Below are 25283 nucleotides of genomic sequence, written 5' to 3'. Positions count from 1 at the left end.
GTTGAGTTTTTCCTATCTTCAATTCTACTTTGAAATTAGACATAAAAAGGTATGTTTAGAACAGCGGGAGTTCATTCTGTGAGAGGACTTAAGGATTGTGAGCATTTTATTTGTTAGCTTTACAGTGTGGAGTGAATCCATGATAAGCCTGGCCTTGGTCTAGGGGGTCCCTCTTATTTTAATCTCTTTCCTGTCCTGAGACTTTCTTAAGGACTCAAATTGTCTGGGAAATCACTATGGATTTTTTAAAAATATAGGATCTTTGTTAAATGTGCTTTTTAAAAATCCTAGAAGTTTTATTCTTATTTTTCTTGTTTTCTTATTTATCTGCTATCGCCGAATTAATTAGTTCCTTGGCCACGATTTAGAGTTACCTAACTACATAAACACAAATATGATTTGTTTTGATTGGTGACACTACTGGACAAATAGTACAACAAGCTTGAGGTTATTTGTTTCCTCAAAGAATTCAAGGTGGTTTAGGGTAGGGTATAGATGCTTAAATCATAAAGTGTCTTAGGTTCTTGCCACGGACATGGAGTTTGTCCTATAAAGCTCTGGGAGTCAGATGTCAGAAAAAAATTCATTCACACTGAATTGTTGATACTAGATAATGTCCACTGTACTTAACGAATGCAAAACAGAAGAGTTAAACTATTTGGATAAGAGCACAAGTTTTGGAGTCAGGTAGTCATGGATTTAAGACCTGGCTTTGTTTCCTGATTTTGTGACCATCATGGTTCCCTCTGAACCCTCAGTTTCTCACCTGTTGGCAGAGATATACCTACCCCAGTTGTGAGGAGTAACTGGAGTACATATAAAATGTTTAATACAGTGCCTGGCATGATGAAGCCTTCATAAATGCTATTATTATTTGATGGCAACGAAAAAACGGGCCATCGTTTTTTATTCTTAAAGCTGTGTGGTTTGCTTTTCCTCCCAAGACATAGTATCTGACAGGTACAGCCTGGGGGCACTATTTGATTTGTTTTCCATTGACTGAGATAATTTTGGTTTCAAATCTGAACTGTGTATTCTGGTTTCATTTGAGCTACTGCCTCGTTGACCCCAGAGTAAATCCCTATCACATTTTTGCTTTAGTTTTATCCTCTTCAAATTGGCTTATACGTGTTTGCCTTTTATAAGTCTCCCTTTATGAAAGTTGTCATAAAAACATGATAATGAGAACACAAATGTAAGACTGATTTCACATTTTGCTTATTAATAAAGTCTAATCAGTCTCAAGTCAACCATTTTGGTCAATATAGCAAATAATCGTAAAAAATAAAAATCACCAGGCATGTCTGCACTAAGCGTTTTTAGTGTTATGGGAAGTTATAGTGTCTTATTTGATAGTGAATGTTTTATCAGGAAACAAACTGATGCCTAAGGTTGTGGCAGCTGCTTTTGGTTATGCTTCATCATTAGATCGGTTCAGTCAGAATGATACCAAATCATCCTTATCCTTCGTGACTTACTTTCAGATTATATTGTTAGATGTCTCGCTGGTTGACAGAACTTCCTTGTAAAGTTTAAATCCACCTTTATCTTTGTTTATATTTTTCCCTCCTCAAAATGATAGTTTCTATAGTATTTGGGTGTATTCAACAGGAGTAAATACATTTCTTTTGTGTCGTAAACACATCTCATCTGCTGTAGTATGGGTTGAAGTGGTGGAGGCCACTTGAGTTTGTATAGTTTGGAGTTTTTCTTCATGTGAGCACAAGGGCATCCCTCTTTCTCACTATCATGGCATAATCAATTTTATGAAGACTTCTCATTCAAAGAATGGCATCTTCTAAGGTCTCAGGCTTTTCCCCCCATACTGCTGCCTTTTTTTTTTTTTAATTCATTTGTAGTACCAGGATAGATGACAACTTCGTTAACTATGTATGTGTGACGTTGGTTTGTGAATATGTTGAAAATAGTGTTACATAGACGCTTACTTGAGTTTCTTAAAATTTAGTCATGGTAGGTTCATTTCATTTCCTTTTATTGATAAATTAGTAAGCTACCAAATCAAGGAGCTACTTTAGCTATGGCATCCGTTTATTTTGGTATGGTATTCACATGTTTAGGTTGGAGGAATTAGGAGTGGATGGTAGGAGCAGTGAACAATTCCTGCCCCAGAAGGTAAAATGGACCCTGTGAGCTCTAGGAGTCAAATGTCAATGGGGAAAAAAAAATCAAACCAAACTGATTGTTAGGTTGGTTTTGTGCTATAAAGTTCAGCCTTTTGTCTTATTCAATGTAGTTTAAGCATAGAAGACATATCAAATTTGCTTGTGACACAAACTTGATAGGCTGGAATGATGGCTTAAAACCAAGAAGACAAGCTGCTTAAGGGAAAGAGATCAGACTTTTTGTTGATTCCCAATCTCAAAGTAATCACTATTTGATTCTTTTCCAAATATCTCCACATGCTCACATCCCATATCTATCCTTTAATAACTTCGCCTGCTTTCTCCGTTCACCTTGGAGAGTGACCGGGAAAATTCTTTCTTACTTTCAGTTTATTTCCTTTTATCCTTCCCCTCAAACACATTTCTTTACATCTCTGAACTTAGCTTTCCTTTGATGACACTGTATTCCCAGTTGGATTTTTATTTGGCCAGAGTGGTGAGGGAGGGTGGGAGGAGTAAGAAGTCCTCAAGGTCCCTCTGTGTGAGGGAGGGGCAGTTGGTAGAAGTGGGAAGATTAGTCTGTTGCAGTTGTGGACCATGGATACTCCTTTATTTATATCACCTTTCCCACATCTTTCTGCTAGGAGTCTTCAGCCTCCTAGGATCCACTTCCATTTTCCAGGTGATTTAAGGACTGGCTTATATTATTACAACTGTTTTCAGTAGGACAAATACCTAGGTTGAGGACTCACTGATGTCCTTAACATCAAACTTCCCTAATTTTGTGGACCTCATCTGGTCTCTCAGCTGTTTATCAGCATGGCCATTCATGGTTACATGACCCTCTTCCTCTGTGAGATCTTGTATTCGAAGATCTTGTCTGTCAATGTCTCACTTTATACTTTCCCACTTTCTGACTCTTGTGTTAACTGCTTGGTCCAAACCAATTCTGTAGGCTCTTCTTATGACTGTTGGCTGCCTGGTTATCATGGACTATAAGGATAGCCACGTCATCAAAATCTAGGTATACATATCTCTTTAATTTCTGCCAAAGATTCCAAACCAGTGCTCCAATTTATATCACTCTGGCTTTCAGAATCAATGAAGGGTAGGGAGATAACTAACACTTTGAGCATTTAATATCTGCCAGACACTGGGATAAGCACTTTATACACATCCCATTTAATCAGCATAACAGCCCTATAAGATGTAGGTATTATCACCCTGTATTACAGAAATAAAGGCTGACAAATGTGACATAACATGTCCTCAAACACAGCTCGGTAAGTGGCAGAGCTAAGATTTAAACTCAGGTTGATCCAAAACCAATGCCCTCTTTCTATGCAGTATAGTTTATTTTTTAAAGTTTTAATTTTTGTAATTAATGTCACACATGCACATGGTTTCCACAAGATTTGTTGTTACAAAAATTTTTCTTCCTTCTCCTTACCCTCCAATTCCTCCTCCCAGTGGCAAGATTTTCAACTTTCAGCTGGTTCTTTTGGTGTTTACTTCCATATCTCAGTGCTGTGATATGCTTATATTGCTGGTACTTTAATTTCCAGTTTGAGGAATTATCTATTGACTCCCTGTCTTCAAAGATGCAGCTTTAGCTGTCTTCCCCTTCCCCTCAGTTCCCACTATATATATGCACCCTTCTTTATTGTTGCATCTTCCAATATAGTTGATATAATATTGGTTAGGGCGATGCAAGTCTTAGCAGAGACGTGTCTTTCTTTGGCCCTTTCATTTTTCTTTGGAAGTTAATTCTTATCAAGATGTTTGTTTCTTTGTTTTTGCTGATTTTATATATAATTGTCACTAATCCAATCTACCGAATGTTTAAATTGGGGCTTGTCAACTAAAGGGGCGTCACCATAGGGTAATCTGATTGCTTGATTTTGTTCAGAGCTCTCAATGTATTTTTAGGTTTTTCTTCTTTTCCTAGTCAGAGTCTCCAAGCTTTTCCCATTGCCTAGCTGCAGGGTAAATGCCTGTTCTCAGCCTCCTGTGGTTTGAGTCTCAGTATCCAGGGCATACATTCATTTAATCACTTTGCTTTCAGAGTGATACTGTTCTCAACCACGTGTAGTGCCCTTCGAACCAGAGGCCCTCTGTTTTACCGTTCCCAGAGAATAAGTTCCATTCATCTATCTGAGGTGGGGGCAGGAAGGGAAGTGGCTTGGCTATGTAGAATAGAAGGGAATATGGGGTCTTAACTGCCTTAAAAAAATAACAGTTTCATTAGGATGTAATTCATGTGCCATAAAATTCACTCTTTTAAAGTACGCAGTTCACTGGTTTTTAATATATTCACAGTCCTGCAACTATTCCAGTATCTAATTTTAGAATATTTCATCACTGTCAGAAGAAACTCTGTACCCAGTAGTCATTCCTACCTCCCGACTCCCCCAGCCCCTTGGCAACCACTAATGTCTGTCTGTCTGTCTCTCCTCTCCTCCATCCCTTTTTTTGTTTCTTTTTGCCTCTTCTAGACATTTCATATAAATGAAATCATACAATATGTGGTCTTTTGTGACTGGCTTTATTCACTTAGTATGATGTTTTCAAGGTTCATTTATGTCCTAACACATGTCAGTACTTCCTTTATATTACTATTTATGGACATACCATGTTTTGTTTTGTCTTTTCATTAGTCGATATTTGAATTATTATGAATTTTGGTTTTTTGGTTATTATGAATAATGCTGCTGTGAACACTCATGTACGTAGCCCATAGTACAAGTTTTTGTGTGGACACATGCTTTCATTTTTCTTAGGTGTATGCCTAAGTGTAAAAGTGCTGAGTTATAGTAACTCTAGGGTTAACATTTTGAGGCCCTGCCAAACATTTTTCCAAAGTGAATACACCATTGTAACATACATCTAGGAGTAAAACTGCTGGGTCATATGGTAACTTTATAGTTAACATTTTGAGGGACTACCAAACTTTTCCAAAGTGGCTGTATCATTTTTCAATCCTACCAACAATGTACGAGGCTTGCAATTTTTCTACTTCCTTCCAGTGCTTGTCTGTCTTTTTTATTTTAGCCATCCTAGTGGTTTATAAAGTGGTATCTCTTTGTGTGTTTTGATTTGCATTTTTCTAATGACTAATGATATTGAGCGTTTTTCGATGTGCTTACAGTTTATATAGTCTTTGGAGAAATGTCTGTTGAAGTGCTTTGCCCATTTAAAAATTGGTTTACTTGTTTTTTCATTGTCGAGTTGGAAGAGTTCTTTATATATTCTGGATACTGTCTCCTTTGAGATACATGACTTATAAATATTTTCCCCAGTACTGTGGGTTGTCTTTTCATTTTCTTGATGATTTCCTTTGAAGCCCAAAGTTTTTAATTTTGATGAAATCATACTTATCTTTACATTTAGTTGCTTATGCTTTTATCATATTTAAGAAAACATTGCCTAATCCAAGGTCATGGAGATAAACTCCTATGTTTTCTTCCAAGTGTTATAGTTTTAGCTCTTAAATTTAGGTCAATGATCCATTTTCAGTTAATTTTTGTGTATGAAGTAAGGTAGTATAACCGAAAGTGGGGTCTGGCTGCTCACCCTCAAAAGCCAATAAAGAGGCAAGTTTGGTGGAAAGGAAAGTTTGCTTTATTCTGGATGCCAGCAACCAGGGTGGGGGGGGGGGGGCAGGTGTCTGTTCAAAGGCTGGCCCCTCCCCACGGACGATTCGTGGGCAAGAGCTTTTACAGGCTGAGGGAGGGGGCTACATGCAGAAACAGCACAGTCAGCTCTGACAGTCATCTTGAAATGGGTCATCAGTGGTTTGACCAGCTTCATCTTGATTGTTTTAGATACAGTTAATCTTCAGTTCCAGGGTCGGTTTGTTGCCATTTCTTTGAGGCCAATTCTCTTATTTGTGGCAGCTTACATCCTGGCAACAGCCTAGTCATCACGTAATTAACTTCTTCCACCTGGTAGGGCTTCAGTATCTACAAGACAGCTCACAGGATATGGCTCAGAATATTATCTGCAGCCCTTGAGAAGGAACTAAAGGTCCTTGACCTTGTTTAATGACTAAACTATTATTATTTGGTCTTCTTTGACTGTTTTTCTTTGTTTCTGCATTTTCTCACTACTCTGATTAAACTTATTCTTTGGCTAAAGTTTTTCCACAGAGAAAAGGCAGACTGAGGACATGGGAGGCAAGGACCACAGGGTCCTGCTCTGTTTCAGTAGGAGTCTGACTTCATTATTTTTCATGTGGATATCCAAAGTTATTCTTTCGCTACTGAATTGTCGTAGCACTTTTGTTGAAAATCAGTTGACCATAAATGTAAGAGTTTATTTCTGAACTCTAAATTCTATTCCATTTATCTATATGTCTATCGTCTTGTAGTACCACACATTTGATTACTCTAAATGTTAAGTTTTGAAATTATTTAACAGCTTCTTAAACAGTCATTGAGCCACTCTTTTTCAGTCTCCTCCATTTACCCCCACTTCTAGAGGTATTTGAACCTTCAGGGGATTCGACAGTGTTAACTGAGTTGCTTCTCAGTCTTCTTCATTGATAGTTTAGGGTTCAGCTTTCTCATATCTGCAAAGTCTTTGATCAATTGTTCATCTCCTTTTAAGTTTCCACTTTTTTTGTTGCTGTTGTTTCTCCAATTTATGCTACTCTTTTGTGCCTTAAAAAGGAAAAGAAATCCTTTACGGTTGCTTTAGTAGGACTTCTGGAGGGAGCAAAAATAATTAAATTTACACTCAATTAGAAAGTCCTTTAAAATCTTATGCAAATGATCTAGACCTATTGCCTAGACTTTGGCATGCAAACTCTCTTTAACTCCTGTAATCTGGGTTTTATGTCCTCTCTCTTGCTAAAACTGAACTCTTTAAGATCACCAGTGACAGTTTCATCACCAAATCTAGTAGTCTTTCTGTAGTTCTCATTCTTTTCCTCTTCTCTGTAGTATCGGAAACCGTTGACCACAAGTTTTATCTTATCTCTTTTCTATGTTTCACCCCCTTTAAACATCTTTTTACTTTGATGACTTCTCTTTTTCATTCTACCTTTAATTGTGAGCATCTTTCATGGTTTAGTTCCTGGGTTCTCTATTTATATATTTATTATTTAAAAATTTTAGATTGTGGTAAAATGCACATAACATTAAACTTACCTTCTTAACCATTTTTAAATGCATGGTTCAGTGGTGTTAAGTACATTCACATTGTTGTGCAACCAACCTCCAGAACTTTTTATCTTGTAAAACAAATTCTGTATCCAATTTTCCCCTCCTCCCAGCCTCTGGCAAGCTCCATTTTGCTTGTGAGTTCAACTGCTCTAGATACCTCATATAAATGGAATCATACAGTATTTGTCTTTTTGTGACTGACATTTCACTTAGCATAATGTCCTCAAGTTTCATCCATGTTATAGCGTTTGTCAGAAGTTCCTTCCTTTTTATGGCTGAATAATTTTCCATTGTACATATACACATCATTTTGCTTATCCCTTCATTCATTGATAGACACTTGTGTTGCTTCAAACTCTTGGTTATTGTGAATAACAACACTATTAACATGGGTGACATTAAAATCCCTTTTTGAGTCCCTGCTTTCAATTCTTTTGGAAAAATATATATCCAAAAGTGGGATTATTAGAGCATACTGTAGTTCTGCTTTTACTTTTGTGAGGAACCAGTTTACCATTTTCCACAGTGGCTGTACCATTTTACACTTCCCTCAAGAGTGCAAAAGTGTTCCAATCTCTCTAGAGAGGGTTTTTCTCTCTCTATATATTCTTTTATTTGGAGCGTTCATGTCCTACATCAGCTAACATCACTGAATTATGCTCAAATTTCTATTCCTAGCTCTAATCTATTTCCCAAATTCCAGCTCATATTTTAATTGCATGCTATTTAAATTCACTTGAGAGTACTGCAGTCAACTCAAATACACTGTCCCTAAGACGCCTCTTCTTTTCCCAAAACTTATTCCTTCTTCAGAAATAGTGGAAATACTGCTATTTATAGCATGAAAGCTCGATAGCTTAACTTAATCTTTTCACCTATTTCAGAAGCAGTATTCAGGCTCTCGCCCCGCCCCGGCTGGCCGCGAGCCCCGCCCCCTCGGGCTGCTCCCCTCCCCTCCCCTCCCCCACCCCCTCCACCTCTGCCCTGCGCTCCTGGGCTGCAAGGTGGCGGCGCGGCTGCAGGACCGTGAGGGTGGTGCGCTCCTGGCCCAGCCGGGGGCGAAGGCCGAGATCTGGGCCGCTTCCTGTGTCCCGTGTGCCTAGAAGTCGGTTCAGGTGCCGTGTGGACACGTCCTTTGCTCTGCATGCCTGCAGGAATGTCTGAAACCGAAGACGTGTGGAGTGTGTCGCAGCACTGTGGCACGTCGCGTCGGAGCTGGGGAGCTCCCTGGCACATTGACAACACAGATACTTCTTGCCATGACTGCCCTAAAATTTTTTTCCCATCCAAGATCATGCTACATGTCCCAAATACCAGAATTGCATCATGGAGGGTGTGAAGGCCACCACCAAGGATGCATCCCTTCAGCCAAGGAATATCCCAAACCGTTATACTTCTCCTTGTCCTTCCTGCCCGAGAAGACTTCTGATCAGTTGTGGAACGCTGCAAGTTATCCTATAGCGCAGACACCAAATCTGTGGTTTGTCCAATATGTGCCTCGATGCGCTGGGGAGACCCAGCCTCCGCAGAGACAACTTCATAGAGCACATGCAGTCCGGGCACACGTTTTCTTAGGACCGTTCGTGGATTACGAGGTTGATGAAGAAGACGCCATGAACCAGGTGCCGCAGCGGCTCCATCATCCACCAGCCAGCCGTCTCTGCTGTTGGCTTGTGTTCCACAGCTTCCCTTAACATGTTAAGCGTGACACATGTGATTCATCCACCTCAAATGTGTAACAGACCTAGAAGTGAGCCATGATATTAGGGCAGGGTCACTTCTGACAGGGAAACAGGCCCCCGGGTCAGAGCCCTCCTTTCCTTTGTGCTTTTCGCCTACTGTTTACCTGTTTCTCACATACCTGGTCTTTTATCGCTCCTCAGGCACTTTCTAGAGCTTCTGCCTCCTCTTTGGAAGGGAACCCAGTTTCTCCGTCTTTGTTTCATGCTTGCTTCTCCTGTCCAGCGTGGATCTCTCGGGTCTTCTGAGCCAGCCAGGACCTTTTCTGGGTCATGAATAGCACAGAAGAGAGGAGCATCTCCTCTCATTGCCCAGGAGATGTGTGAGCTCTGGCAGTAATGCATCTGATCAGTGACGGAGCTCCTTCTGTGCTGTGCAAGTTCCTGTGAGTTGGTCCTTAGCAGCAGCTGCCAGAAGCTAGTTACCTCCTGGGCAACATTTCACAAGTCCTGTTGGGGTGAATGTTCTGGGTTTAACATGGTCTGATGCTGAAAGTTTTGATTAGTGATATTTTCCTACCATTCCTGCACACCCTTAGGGTTAACCGGTTCAATCTTAAATGCCTGCATGGTGCCTTTTTAGGATAGGGTATAACCACATAGTTTTAGTGAAAATAAGTGTTTCTAGGTTAGGAAAGTTAAACTCCATGCATCTATAAGTGGGTAGGAGATCAGCTAAGGGAGGTGGGAGGGCCATTGCTTTTTGGTTCTGGTTTTCAAACTGACGAAGTATTTTCAAACGACTTGGTCGTGTTTGCCTTTCTCTTTGGAAGCCTGCTTGTATTCTTGTCCTTGAAGCGTGAAAAGGAGTCCTCAGAGGAATAAGATGAAGTTTGGGGCCTCCAGTGGATACGAGTTCTTTCAGATTTTATTTGATAACTTAGATTAAACTGAGTATTGCTCTTCTATCACAAATGGTTTCCTTACAAAACTGGTTTCAACATGTAAACCGGTGTGTGACCTGCCTTCTAAAGCAGAGAGGTTATGAGAAATCTGGTATCACCGCCCGCTGTCTCTCTGACAAGACAGGCTGTTCAAAAGGCACAGCACACCTCTTGGGAGCAGGTGGTGATGCAAACTGTCTACTGGAAATTTGCTCTGGTGATAGCCCTAGGAGCTTGAAGTTCAGCACGTTTCACGAATGTTAATAGATACAGGGCTAGGACTGTCTAATTTACAGGAGCAGAGCTTCTGATGGACCAAAAGGCATCTGGATTTAGGTTCATTTTTCCCTGTCAGATCTCTTGTCTGAACACGGACATTTCTCTCTGGTCAGTGCCTGAGGTTACAAATGACGGGGGTTTGGGCCAGTGCACTGCTGCTGTGGGCTTCTCCCTCCCTCCCCACCACTGATAGCTGCAGGTGCCCAGGAACCAGCAAAGGCAGGGGCTTTGGGGGCAAAGTAATTTCTTCTGATGTGCTGTTGCTTGGGAGGGCCCAAACGTTATGGTCAGGTTCTTCACTGTAGTTTCTGGAAAAAGTTCACTCAGACCTCGGTGAATTGAGATCATCTCAGTGTAAGTCTAGAGGGAAATTTGACAGAAGCTTCATTTGAGGGAACTGATGATGATATTCTCACTGTGGTACCAAGAGACTTGATTCCTGGTACTAAGTGCACTTCATGTATTTCTAATAAGGTGAGTTTCCAGAAAGCAACATTTGTTACACCCTGGCTTTTAAAAGGAAAAATTTTATAAATAAATTTCATAATTGATCCAAGAAAAGAAGTAATATTCAGTGAGTGACCAACTCCTTGTTAATTCTTATTTTACGTTCCTTTTTCTAGTTATCAGTGCCACCACTCTAGCTGAAGCTTTTATCAATTTTCTTCCCTCTAACAGGTGTCCTGCCTAGACTAAATCCTACTAAAGACATCATTTTCATTAGGGTATAGTCCCAATACAAAAATAATAAATGTTTCCTTTTTAAATATAACTTTTTTATCCCAGCATTCAAATTTCCAAATAATCAGTCCATTCTGTTTTTCAAGTTTAAAATTTGTCTTCCAAAAACTTATCTTCCCTTGGCTTTCCTTTTTCTACCTCTCTGAATTTTTTTTCTTATTTTCCTTTCTTTTGCTTTGTTTCTTTTCTTCTTTTCTTCTTTTTATTTTAAATTGCTTCTTAACTTTGGTGTTCCCCAGGGCTTTATTCTTGACTCTCTTCTCAAACAACATATTCTTTGTGAATGAAGCTATATCACATAGATTCAGTTTTTTTTTTCAAATTTATTTATTTATGTATTTATTGGCTGCGTTGGGTCTTCATTGCTGCACACGGGCTTTCTCTAGTTGCAGAGAGCAGGGGCTACTCTACATTGTGGTGAGTGGGCTCATTGCAGTGGCTTCTCTTATTGCGGAGCTCCTTGGGCTCTAGGCTTGCGGGCTTCAGTAGCTGCAGCACATGGGCTCAACAGTTGTGGCTCACGGGCTCTAGAGCGCAGGCTCGGCAGTTGTGGTGCACAAGCTTAGTTGCTCCACAGCATGTGGGATCTTCCTGGAGCAGGGATCGAACCTGGGTCCCCTGCGCTGGCAAGCGGATTCTTAACTACTGCGCCACCTAGGAAGTCCTGATTCAGTTTTTTGATAATACCTATATCTCTATATTCAGCTTAGGTCTCATTTCAAGTTTTAAACCCATATACTCAATTGCTTATTGGACAGCTTCACTTGGCCATTCACATGCAATAAATATGTATAAGCTCTAACTTTTAAGAGTTTTTTTTTCTTAAATCGCGATTATGTGTGGTCCGGTTCAATGAATGACTGTAATTTACCTGGTTCCCAATTCAGAAACTTGGGAGTTATTCTGGCACCTTTTTATCTGCTCCCACGTCCAAATAGACTTGTTGTCCTATGGATTTTACGCCTTAAATCTCTTGTTCTTCTCATTGCACGCTTAATGCTATTGCCTTAATCCAGGTCAGCATCTCCTGGCTAGATGATTTCAAGTTCTACATGGTTTAAGCCTTCAGTCTTGAAGTCCTCCTCCGAGCTGCTACTTTTCTAAAATACCAATATGGTTATGCTGTTGCCTTGCACAAAGCCCTTCCAATTGATCTCTTTCCCCGCAGGATAAGGTGATAAAGTGAAAAGCCCACTGAATGCCCTTCAAGGTTTACAGGGATTTGGATCCCACTTTCCTCTTCAGACTTATCTTTCACTGGCACCCTTGCCCCAAACCCACGCTCCATCACTGTTGAGCAAAAACAGTTCTCCATATATTTTCTTATATTGATTGTCTCTACCTGGAATCACCTCCTTACTATCTCCAATTCCATTCCAATTAACAAACACAAACTTACTTTTAAAAATTCAGCTTGAGCAACACCTCCTAGAAGCCTCTCTTAACTCCCCTAAGGTAACTCTGAGCACTCTGTCCCTTGTGCTTCCAATGTCTTCTGTAGAGAATTCAATGTATTTTGTTTCACTTATTTATTTGCATGTATATTTCTTTCAGCTAGTCTGTGATTTGCTTGAAGGTAGGCACTGTATCTCATTTATCTTTGCATCCCCAGGACTCAGTTTCAGTGCTTAACAAATCTTTACAGTTTCCCCAAATTACATAGCTTCCCAAATCCTACTCTAGCTGAAATAAACCAGGTATGGTTTCTTGAGCCTACTTTCGTTACTTTGTTTGGAATCCTCAAGGGGCTGTATAATATAATAGCTGAGAGCTTGGATTTTGGAGTCAGACTGCCTGAATTTAAATCCTGCCTCAGCCACTTTTTAATTGTGTAAACCTTTGGCAAATTACCTAAATTCTTTGTGCCCCAGTTTCTCCGTATATAAAATGGAAATAATAGTTACTGCCTTGTAAATGTTGTTGTGATGATGCATCACATTTTTATCTAAAAAAGTGTTTAGAATAGGAATTGGCAAATACTAAGCACTCAGTAATATTAACTATTATTATTACCTCAATCAGTGTATTTAAATTTCACTTTCCTATTAGGTTATCAGAGCTGATTTTTAGAGGAAATTCAAGTCAAATATTTACTATTTCAAAAATTAGATCAAGTAATAATTATGTCCCCTCAAGACTCCAGAAACAAAATCCAGTTAATTTTTGCTCATCCATTCCTGTTTTGAAAAATTTTCATCCTGTTTTCTATATAGACAAGCAGTGCCAGTCCTAGGATTGGTTTCGTTTTGCAGTAAAACAAGTCCATTTGGTCAAGAGTCTTCCACCCTTCTGGAGGTTGGTAATATCTTCCATGGTAATTTTATGACCTATTAAAGTTTGAATAGTTGATCTATGCATTTCAAATTATTGGACTTGTTCTAGTTTCAAGTCATCAAAGGAATGACTATATGGACATTTCCTTTCCTTTTCCTTCCCGCCTAGTGAGGAAGATTCTAGGGTGAGTGTCTCAACTATATCTATATGTGGCTAAATCACAGCCTCACATTTCCTTTACGGTACAATTGCCTGAACATCATCGCATTGTGGCATCACACTACTGGAAAGCTATGCGTTTTATGAATACCGTCACACACACACAAGTGCCGAAACACAGTTGTAACATCAGATCAGAAAAAGCTTATTAACATAAAGTAAAATGGCTTAGGGATTCTGCAGTGCTGATCTTCCTTGAATTATTTTCCTTCTTTTGGAAAACTTTGAATTCACAGTTACGTAAAGGCTGAGGTTAACTTGCCAATAGCTGGTTTGAGAGATGAGAGCTAACGTCAGGGGATAGATGTTTTCTTTTACAAATAACACCATTAGGTATTGTTCTCCACCACCCACGCGCAAACTGCTACTCGACCTATGCGACAAATAGCGCCACGAACACAGATAACCCCAGGCTTCAGGTCTGTAATCTGACTGTGGCCATCGGCAGACAGAAATGAGTTTCTTTCTAATCAGCCTTCCATCAGTCCCCAGTCATTCATATAAAGGAGCCTGGGGAGGGGAAGATTCGCATTGCTTTTTCTTCAGCACCAGAGTTCTGGGCAGCGCCCTGAGAGGTCCACTGCTCGCTCGCCCCTTCTCTCAATCTCGGCCAGCACTGCTATTGCCCCTCTAGTCCCCTCTGCTGCAGAGAAAGAAAATTACATCGGGATCCATGCAGCCGGCAATGATGATGTTTTCCAGCAAATACTGGGCAAGGAGAGGGCTTTCTTTGGATTCGGCAGTGCCCGAAGAGCATCAGCTGCTTGGCAGCTTAACAGTGAGTACTGAGTAGCTGGCACTCTCTAGAGTAGTGTTTTCTAGGGTAGCGATAGTCTTATCCTTGCCATTCGGACACCTGCTGTAAACACACACCTCAATTTCTTCCTATATCATCTGTCTAACTTGCCTCCCTCCTTTCTGCCTCCACTCTTCCTTCTCTCCCCATAAAGTAAAGTGGGTGTCCTGATCGCTAAGTGCTAAACTTCCTTTCCTCAAAGTTTATAAGTTGAAAGTAAAGAAGTTCCCAAACATTAAGAATGAGAAGTTGTATAAACCAATACATCAACAACCAAAAAAAGTGTGCAGAAATTTGAAAGGCCATGTATTATGAATTTGAACTGGGAGAAGAAATTAAATAGATTTCTATGGTTCCTGCAAGATTATTATACCCCCTTTCATCTACAAAACTTGGTCTTTAAACACAAAGTAATATTTTCTATTTTTGTCTGTAGGTGCTGGTTATTGGAATAAGAGAAAGATCAGATTCCTCTCAGAAGTTTTTCTGTGTTCCTCATTACTCCATTATTTTTCAATTTAAATGGTGGGGTAATGAAAGCAATACACCACTTATTTCAATATTTAAGGCAGTTTTTGTGTTTAAATAATAGCAGAATAAAAAAGTAATATTTTGCAGGATTTTAGTTCCTGATATGGGGTAATAGTCAGGATTTAATAAAAAAAGACAGTGAAAGAAAAATGTATTCAGATTTCTGGTTATTACAAATATTAAATGATATTTTTATTACAGCTCTACCAGAGTTTATCAACCAATTACAATTTAGTCTGCATCATAGAAAAATCTGTTTTAGTATTGTAGCCCCGACTATGTGCCAAAGGGGTTGTATTGTACTGGTATATTATTACTCCTAAAAATGTTGAAACGTTATCAGGGCAAGTTTTGGAGAACTGTTTAAATCAATTTGCAAAAATGAGTCTAAAAGCATAAGTAGGTTTTCTAACATTTAACTATCATGAGTATTTGAATGCAACATTACAATGAGGAATTCTGAAGCCATAATGAACTGCTAGAAGGAAAAGAAGGAAAAAAAGTTATGGTTACTGCATAATAACACTTTCATATAAAAAATGCTATTTAACTATATAAGATCTGTGGCAGATGTTGAGAGTGCTACAATATTTGAGCTTTTAATGACTAAACATACTGTCAAATGCCAACGCCTGTATAAACTTCTTTTCTCCTTCAGGTCATAAGTTACAAAATATTTATTTGTCACGTATAAATCTAGTGAGTGAGGCAATAGTAACATGTGAAAATAAAGCCAGTAGAGAAATCAGAGGAAGAAAATAGCAAAGCGTTACTCACTGGGTTCCATATCAAATGTACATTTCTCAGTTTCATGAGGAAGTAATGGATTGATATGACTGCACTCTATCACTGTCTGCCAGAGAGAAAGTGTGGTTTGCCCAGTTCTTCATTTGCATAGAATGAACACGAAAAAGTACACTCTGGTTTGATTTGTCCGTTAAATAAAAATTTCCAGCTTTTTAACTATGTATTTCTGACAGTGTGATCCGAGTTTCTGGAATCTGTCATTTTTGTCTTTAGCCAATAGGACTAATAGCCATTACTTAGTCATGTGCTATAGCATCTTGCCTGGCCAGTGAAGTGGTAATCTTTTTCACTTTCTCAGATTCTACTCTTGGATGCTAATGATGAGCTAGTTCTTTCTTTTTTTACTTTCTCTCTCTCTCTTCCTTTTCTTTACTTTTTTCTGTGGCTGAATTTTAATAGCCACTTTCCACATATCATTTGCTGATACAGATAGCCTTAACTGAATACACTCCTTTGTGTGGAACTTCTGCAGATAGATCCACGTTGACAATGTGGTTCTAACTGCAGAACGTAAGGTGATCAATTTCAGTGCATGTCCTGACATATGTCAGAACAAAATGAATATTTTGTTTTTAAGGTTTAATGGAAACAAAAATTATTGTTGGGAAAAATATATGTTTAGTCTTAATTTTGTTATGTTTAGTGGTTAATATAGCTTCCATACGATTCAACTAGGCTAGCAGATCAAATTTCATGCTGTAAAATCAACCTAGAAAGAGAGGCAGGAATTATTCTTCCATGACACTTTATACTTTATGATGGTCAGATTTTTGTTGCTATTAAAGTGAAGCAAGTATGATTCCCCTCTAATTTCAACCTCTGGATGATATCTTTGAGCACTGGAAAAGAGTGTCCCTGAGTAAATTAGACCAGTGCTTATGATCAGAAGTTATGAGTGGCTTGGTAACTTCTCGAGTTTGTATGCTTGCTGGGGCTTCCAGCGTATGAATGGAATGTCTGAAAAAGAATCTAGTTATAGAGAACTCTGGAATCCTAACTAATACTTTTGTGTGTGTGCTTCTACCTTCTTAAAGCTAAATAAAACTAACTCTGGCAAAAATGATGATAAAAAAGGCAACAAGGGAAGCAGCAAAAGCGACACTGCTACCGAGAGCGGCAAGACGGCAGTTGTATTCTCCTTGAAAAATGAAGTTGGTGGATTGGTCAAAGCACTGAAACTCTTTCAGGTGAATGTAACATATAATTATCTAACTTTAAAACTGTCTGTGTGTTGGGTTACAAACCTGTCATCTGTTACAACATATTACTGAATCCATTTCTGGATAATGTGTTGAAAGTTTCAAAGACACCAAACTTCATAAAGCTTTACAAGGTGAGTCGGTCTGTCAGACAATGAAACAAGCAGATTGGTGGAGACTATGTTTTATTAATTCAGAGTCAGCCTGTTAGTAATTCTGTAGACTGTTGCCAGGTGAGGAAGTCAGTAATTAAAAAGTGTGAGCCTCACATCTGGAAATGCAAACACAAAAGACGTCAAAGAGGGTATCTTTAAATATCAAGAGCCTGCAGCCTGCTTTGATCTGTTCACATTTGAATCATGCACTTGTCTAGAGTGCATTTATTGCATAAAATGAGGCACATTAGTATAGGCACTGGGTATTCCCCCAAGTCTCATTGTTTCAAGAACCTAATGTGTCTTTTGTAAAGATGAGTCACTCTCCTTATATATGAGCTAGGGCTAGCTCTCTCTTTCTCTTATAGACATGTTAGGCTTTTCCTAAGCCTAAATGGGTGGTTTGTAACCTCAAGAAAGAGCCTGGTTGAGAGGGAGGTTATACAAGCCCAGAAAAACTATTGCCTTCTTACCAGGGTACACCTGATGGCTCCCCTACCCTTCAGCAAGGACCTCCTTTACCAGCAGTTTTTGTGTGGGGGCACTGGCTGTGATGAGAGCTGTGAGTTAGGGAGCCTAGCTCTGCACGGTGCCTTGGGCTGCTGGTGCAGTGGAAAGATGCTTGGAATTGCAGTCAGAGGATTCAGACCTGTGTTCTCCTGGCTTGGCTAATCACTAGCTGCTTCCTAGGTTCAATTGCTTCATTTGTAAAATAGCAGTAATAATTCCTGCCTAACAAGGTTGTTGTGATGAAATAATGTGAGTGAAAGTGCTTTGTAAAGTGTACAGATGTGAGGCATTATCATGATGCCTCTTTGATGACTGTAGAGGGGGAATTAGCAGACTGATTTGATAAATATTTCCTTGTTCTCTTTTGACCTTAAAGAAAGGATCAGGCACCATAAACAGTGGGGATGGAAATCTTGGGAAATATTTTACACATAATTATATCATCCAGCGCTGTTTCCATACAGTGCCCAAAGGCAGGCCAATTCAATTAGACAGCTGGGTGCAGTGGAAAAATCCCTGGAGAAGGAGTTAGCAGCCCTGAGTTTTCACTTGGCCATCAGCTAGTCATGGGGTCTTAGTTACATCACTTAACCCATCTGGACCTCCGTTTCCTTTTCTAAAAATATCCACTCTGCTTCAGCCAAAGGATGTTAAAAGCCCAAAGTGACACAGTGTGTGTGAAGACTCTTGAACTTTGAACCTAATGTTAGTCTTACTTTATCTGCCTATTTAGAAAATATGGCATTATCACAAAAGTTATTAAAAGCAGAAATAGAGCATTTAGTGTCCTGGTCACAGGACTAGTTTCTTTATACAGAGAAGGATGCTGTCAGATTTTATCTAAGTCTGGTACCAGAAACTACCTATCCTGCTGCTATGATGAAAATTCAGAGGCCATCCAGGATTGTATTTGGAATTGTGCTGATAATCAGAGTATACCATGGAGAGATGGGGAGGGATCTGCTTATTTGAGGGTGCGTTAGGGTGGAGAGGAGAACTTAGACCTCAGTTAACTCAGGACAAAGGAAAACTGTATCCCTGGGAAAATTTAAACCTGAGATTTAAGTATTAAATGGCTGCCCTCCTTCAACCACCTTATTGTAAGGAGGTTTTACCCATGAAATCCATCATGATAGTTGCAGCAACACGTCCTTAGATGAAGCTAGCCTGGGGGTTGCTGAAGAGACCAGTTACTAAGTGGTTCCATTAGGGATTCTTCCTTTTCTCCTCCCTCTCCTCCCCTCCTCCCCCTCCCCCCTCCTCCTCCCCCTCTTCTTCTTCTTCTTCCTCTTCCTCTTCCTCTTCCTCTCCTTCTGCTTCTCCTCCTCCTCCTCCACCCCCCTCCTTCTCCTCCTCCTCCTTCTCCTCTCCTTCTGCTTCTCCTCCTCCTTCTCCTTCTTCCTGCTGAGATCCTTTCTTGGCTACTTTTCTTGCTTCGTTTTTCCCCGCTACAATGTGGGCCACACTTTGGCCAGTGTTTCCCAGACTTCAGTCATTTTCATATTACCTTCCCAGTTTCTGCCTCTTTTGTCTGCTAGTCATACCATTAATTATTTTTTCAAAGATTGAAAGCTTTATTTCAAAAACGAGATGTTATACTACTATAAAATCAGAAGTTCAATTTTTTTTTTTTTTTGGAAAATATATAAAAATAAATAAATAAATAAATCTGGGGATGGTATGACAGTAAACTAATTTCCCCCCAAATAGTCATGCATACCAGCAGTGGGATGTGGACTGCTCTGGGAACTGATAATGTTCATAATTATCATACTTTTTATAGGGCCCTTTATGTATCTTAATGTCCCCCCTTGTTGAAAATGAGACAGGAAAACCCATGCACAGTTACTATTCTTATCAATAGAGACAATGGTTGGAAAACATCTCCATGTTGTAGTTAAGCAAACAGTGTGAAGATTGTCTTTTTCTCTTTTGCGGGCACTTGGCACCGTTTTTGCTTACGAGTTGAATAAGAACAGCCCATGGCATCCCTTTTATTGTGCCCTGAAGGTGATTTAGAGATGTTGCTTATATTTCCACAGGAAAAACATGTCAACATGGTTCACATTGAGTCTAGGAAATCCCGGCGAAGAAGTTCGGAAGTTGAAATCTTTGTGGACTGCGAGTGTGGCAAAGTGGAATTCAATGAGCTCATTCAGTCACTGAAATTTCAAACCACGATTGTGACACTGAATCCGCCAGAGACCATTTGGACAGAGGAAGAAGGCAAGGCCAGTTTTTGCTTGTTGGGTGATTTTGCAATCTGACAAATGTTGCAAAGGGGAAAGCACAACACGTGAGCTAATATTTTTGAACCTGCACTGTGTTTCCAACAGAGCTAGAGGATGTACCCTGGTTTCCCCGGAAGATCTCTGAGTTAGACAGATGTTCTCACCGAGTTCTCATGTATGGTTCTGAGCTGGATGCCGACCACCCAGTAAGTGTCCAGTAACATCCATCGCGCACGTGCCCTTCCAGCTCCGCCCGTGTGCCAGGCAGTGCGCCATATTCCGTGCTGTCATGTGCTATCGTAGAGCAGTTTATTATTTATTCCCTGTAACTGAGAGCAGACTGTTAAGTGATAAAGCTTCCCTGTACATAGGCATTGGCTGGAAGCAGGTTAGAAGGATGGCATTTCCACCTAGCATTTATTTTTAAAAGGGCTGGATAGAGGAGGAGAGTATAAACCTTGGAGAATATTTCCGTAGAATTAGACAGCCTGAAATATACTTGTAGATGGTGACCCTTGGAAAAACGACGAACTGCAATTGATCACCTCTTTGGGAAACTAGGGAGGACTAGGCATTGTGGGGCTCAGTGAGAGAATAAAATTCTCCTTGCTATTGTCCTTGACTGTAGGTAGTTAGGAGTAGAGTAATGGGGTGGACTTCAGTCTCAATGGAAAGGCAGAGGGTGATAGAATAAGACCGTAAGGGAAGATGCATCTGTACCCCCATCTGCTCTGACTCTGTGTATGGCGCTCTCTCCTTACTCCAGTGAAAATGACCACCTTTAAAGAAATATGATCCGTAGTAAGCATTTGCCATTATTCCCTCTCTTCCCCTTTACATCAGTTTTTATTTAACACGAGAGGCCTGGACCCTCTTTCTGGTCAGAATGAAGTACAGTTAATAGTCTGGGAGAAGCAAGCAATGTACTCACTCGTTACAAGCAATATTCTCCCCCGGTGCCACTTGTCTAAAACTGGACAGATTCAAGGGTGAAACCCAAGCAGATTGGTCATGCTTATAGGAGCCTTTGTGGTCTGAGGGTAAAGGTTTCCAGATATTCATTTTATTTAAAAGGAGAAAATCTGGAAATCTGATCGTGAGACTGTATGTAGGCAGGGATTCTGTAAGTGTGGTCCTGGGACCAGCCACATCAGTGTCACCTGGGAGCTAGTTTTATCAAGCCCACACTTAAATTTGAGAACCATTGCTTTAAAGGAAACTATGGTAACTTCAGCAAGAGGGACTTTTTCAATCAGTCCAGTCTTTTGGCGTAAAATACAAATTCAAACCAGTTCATAGCAAACCATTCAAACAAATGGTCAAATAAACCTAATTCAGTCACATGATTTTAAAAACTCTGAATTTGCTCAGAGACACAGTGTGTTATGTTTGTCAGCATAGCCTAATATTTCAGAATAATTCACAGGAATTCTCATGTGAGGCTCCCGAACTTTAGAAAAATACTCAGAAGTGTCTTCAATGGTCGTCCACTTGTCTATTTGCCCCTCCCCGACCTCAGAGGGGTCACAATCAGCACAGAAGCCTGATTTAAGAGCTAAGCAGTAACAGGACTGCCCAGACACCAGCTGTTAATTGGCAGGGTGACCTTGGACAAGTCCCTCTACCTCTGCAACTCAAATTCTTTATGTAAAAAGTAGAAATAAAATGCTTATTGAGCTCAAAGGGGCATTTGAAAAGCCTAGTTAATAAAACAACTGGAAAGCATTTTGGCAAGAGTGAATGCTTAATTCCAGGAAAGGAAATGCTGTATTAAATCATCCAGATCAATGCCTGGACAGTAAAGGACGTTTTGCTCACCTCTTATTTCCAAATGCTCCCCTTAGTCTAGTTTGGAAATTACTCAAGAAAGAGGGTCAGAACAACCGCAGGAACTATTGACCTTGCTGTGAAAAAATTTATTCTAATACCCAGCATAAAGTTTCCTGTGCTTCATTTTGTTCCATGACTCCTAATTACACCCACCTTCTGATACCTTCCCTTATTTTCTATGCAGCCACTTGAAATAATTGCAAGTACTTAGCAATTTCCTGCCTCACTCATCATGTTTTTTAACCACATATATTTCTTTTATAAGCACACCAGATATTCATTATGCAAAATTTGATATTGGTCAGTTGGTGCTTTTTATAAGTTATTATTTGGTGAAGATAGAAAAACGTTTCTAAGGAATTTTTGTGTTTGGGAATAATTCCTGTCCTAAGGCAGGGATTATTACATTAGGATGCGCTCGTGGTGAGATGGCTCAGAAGGGGGGCTTGGAATATGAATCAGGTTGTTGAGGCTCCCTAGAAAGGGTTAAATGTGTAGGTCAGTCCATCTCAAACTTTAATGGACAAACAAATCACCGTAGAGGATCTTTTCAAAATACAGATGGTGGGGGGCGCCTAAGATTCTGCATTTCTAGTGCACTCCCAGTTGAGGCTGACACTGAAGTTCTGGGGACCACACTTTGATTTGCAAGGATCTACACTGTGCGGGTCTTTCCAAGTGTGATTCAGTGTCCCCCCCGCCCCACCCCCACATAAGGTGCTTTTTAAAAATGCCATATGTTGAGGCTCATCTGAAGCCTACTGCATCAGAACTTCCAGGGATGGACCCTGGAATCTGTGTTTAAACAGATTTGCTGGAGATTCCAATGAACGCTAAAGTTTGAGAACTAACGTCCTAACTCAGTGATTCTTGGCCCTAGCCTCCCATTCAAATAATCTCTGGGGAATTAAAATATACCCTGATGCCAGGGTCTCACCTCAGAATGCTTAAATCAGAACCTCTGGGAATGTGCCCAGGTTTGGAGTACTATTTGAAGCTCTGCAAATGACTCCAGTATTCTGCCAGGGTTGGCTTATTTGGGATAGCTCTGCGTGCCAGCGTACATTGAGCTGAGCACTTTTGGGTGCCGGCTGGATCTTCAGTTCCTCTTGAGTTAAACTGCGAGAGGAAGGGTGGAGGGCAGCAGATACTCTCTGAGTGCTAGTGTTGCCAGATTTAGCAAATAAAAATATAGGATGCCTAGTTAAATTTGCATTTCATATACAATTTTTTTTTAAAGTATGCCCCAAATATTGCTCAGGTGTCCTGTATTTTACCCAGTAACCTTATCCCTGGCATCAGTTTAGAATGGACGGCCGAGGAGTGCTGGGTCTCAGCAATTGCTAGTGCAGCTAGCATCCCTGCTTTGTCTTGCCGGTCCTCAGTTCAATGCTGAAAGCTCTGGTTCGCCTATAACACTTGCTCAATCACTGCCGCACTAGGCTGATGAGGCGTGCTGAGTAAATCACTCTCTTGCGTGCCTGGAAAAGGTGCAGGTGTTTGCGAAGGAGAGACACTCGAGATTCTTTGGGAAGCCCAGCAGATTACGATGCTGTTTGCATGGTGTCTGGTTTGGCAGGAACCAGGGAACAGATGCTGAGCTTTTCACATAACTCTTTTCCTTTTGTCGGGGACTGCTTTCTTTTTGGAGTAATAAAGGCGCTTGGAATTGATTCTCCAGTTTTACCATCCCAGGTTGCTTGGCGTGACTAGCGAGTTTTGAAATGTGTACTTTCAAGCATGACCATGTCTACCCTGTACGGCATAAGACCTTTTCTTAGGTCACAGACCCATTTGTAAAGTAACTGTGGTCACGAATTTCGAATATACACACTTGAAGACTCCACAAGCCTGCCTATGAACTCCAGTTTAAAAACTCCCAATTTGTAGCAGAAGAGAGTGCTAGCTTTGAGGGCGGAGGTACTTTACTTCTGCAGGGCCTTTGGGTGACCTCAGGGCACTTGCTCTCTCCCTCTCTCAGTGACCTCTTGTCATCCCCATGATAAAGCCTGTTGGCAGCGGATGTTCTTCATTTCTGTTCAGCATACAGTCCTGTGAAGACTTCTGACCTCAAGGCCAGTTCTCCTTCAGCTGGAAGAGAGAACATGACGAGTTTCTCTGAGCTGAGGTTCTTCTTGAACAGCGCCCTTGCATAAGTGTCTAAGTGAACACTGAGTGAGCAGAGGTAGTCCAGGCCTTTGTGGGCCTGGCCCAGTTCTCCTCCCGGAGCCCACGACCCCTCCAGCCTGTCCCCTGCCTGGCCTCCCTCCTCAAAGTGGTCAGCATGTCCTGGTTTCCCTTTGGGTTTTCAGGGGTTGCAGAGGTAAGAAGTTAAATTGAAACAGTTCCTGCTTCCAGCTGTTTGAAGAAACAAACCTGGAAAGAATTGACTGTCTGAAAGTTCCTGAAGGAAGGGAAAATGGAAAGTCTGTTGACAAGAGGAGAGATTCTTGAGTAAACCAAGAAGTCCTCTCAGAAGAATTCCACTTGATGGGAGAATAACAGACAGGATGTTTAATTTCCCAAGTGTGTGATGATAGGTAAAATCTTGACCTTGGCTGAAGACTAGTTGGAGTCATAGGAACTCAGAGGGGAATGGAGCTAGCCTGCTATCCTGTGCATGGATTCCTTGTAATCGATTTTGTATTGTGTGGCTATACTCATAATATACAGCAAAACCTCTTTAATTCATCCTAATTTGGGGTTTTGATGATTATCGTGAATGATAGAATTTCTATACATGTACATTTATTGGTCATTTACACAAAGCAATTAAATTTAGGTTAGCTTACTGAATAGCCATGTTAAAGGGATCTATTTTAATGAACAGATAAGATTAATTTGTAATTAAGATCAATTACATGTAAATAATACTTGAAAACTAAAGGATATTGTTCACAATATCAATTTGCTTAACTAAGCCGTTCTGCCTACTTCATGGAAAGGTTAACTTTAGTCTGAATTGCCACACATCCCAAATTAGGACCCAAATTTAATGAGGTTTTACTGGTAAGTACAATTCGCTTCTGCCTGTGTCATCAAGGTAGTCACCCAAGGAAAAGAATTTACATTTGCATTGGGCACTCAGTAAACATCACCGTGATTTTCTTTTAGGCCTTCTGCAGCTAATTTTTTTTGTCAGTCTGTTGAATAACATAATCTCTTTTCTCTTTAAGGGATTTAAAGACAATGTCTATCGACAGAGAAGAAAGTATTTTGTGGATGTAGCCATGGGTTATAAATAGTAAGTACCTGTGTAACTCTTTCCCGTGACTTGTTGCGGGCGAGTTAGGGAAAACACATCCTGTGTTAAATAGCCCTGTCTTCTCTTCACTTTAACTTTTGCAGAAAGCAGACATGAACCATTTTAAACACTCACCAGCTCTGTAGGCTTTAAACGCCAAAACGATGTTTGACATCCGGGTATAATGGTAAAATAATGAGAGCCGTGGGCCACATGCCGAGCGCTACATTTTCGCCATTGTACTCATAGCTCAACTAAGGCAAGGAGCCATTTTTATACACTCTGCAGGGCCTGGAAAGTGTGTTTTACTTTTACTTTTTTTTTTTTAAGTTTTTTTTAAATTAATTAATGTTATTTATTTATTGGCTGCGTTGGGTCTTTGTTGCTGTGCACGGGCTTTCTCTAGTTGCTGAGAGTGGGGGCTACTCTTCATTGTGGTGCGCGGGCTCCTCATTGTAGTGGCTTCTCTTGCTGTGGAGCACGGGCTCTAGGCACGTGGGCTTCAATAGTTGCGGCACACGGGCTAAATAGTTGTGGCTCACGGGCTCTAGAGCAC

General features: G+C 40.4%; 1 protein-coding gene and 1 pseudogene across 1 annotated transcript in view; both read left to right on the top strand.

Annotated features, from left to right (window-relative positions):
* Window positions 1-613: 613 nt before the first annotated feature.
* Window positions 614-8982, top strand: LOC130857604 (E3 ubiquitin-protein ligase RNF114-like; annotated as a pseudogene).
* A 5115-nt stretch (window positions 8983-14097) lies between these two features.
* The window catches only part of TPH2 (tryptophan hydroxylase 2), an 83350-nt gene continuing 72164 nt past the window's right edge, over window positions 14098-25283 (top strand). Inside the window, exons 1-5 of the mRNA XM_057742133.1 lie at window positions 14098-14202; window positions 16593-16745; window positions 19465-19648; window positions 19759-19859; window positions 24660-24727. Coding sequence (XP_057598116.1) covers window positions 14098-14202; window positions 16593-16745; window positions 19465-19648; window positions 19759-19859; window positions 24660-24727 — 611 coding nt within the window. The remainder of the gene's footprint in view (window positions 14203-16592; window positions 16746-19464; window positions 19649-19758; window positions 19860-24659; window positions 24728-25283) is intronic.

Source organism: Hippopotamus amphibius, chromosome 7 (genome assembly GCF_030028045.1).
Source record: "Hippopotamus amphibius kiboko isolate mHipAmp2 chromosome 7, mHipAmp2.hap2, whole genome shotgun sequence".
In the NCBI taxonomy this organism is placed as follows: Eukaryota; Metazoa; Chordata; class Mammalia; order Artiodactyla; family Hippopotamidae; genus Hippopotamus; species Hippopotamus amphibius.
Note: the sequence above shows the minus strand (reverse complement) of the source record. Positions and strands in the feature narration are given on the sequence as shown.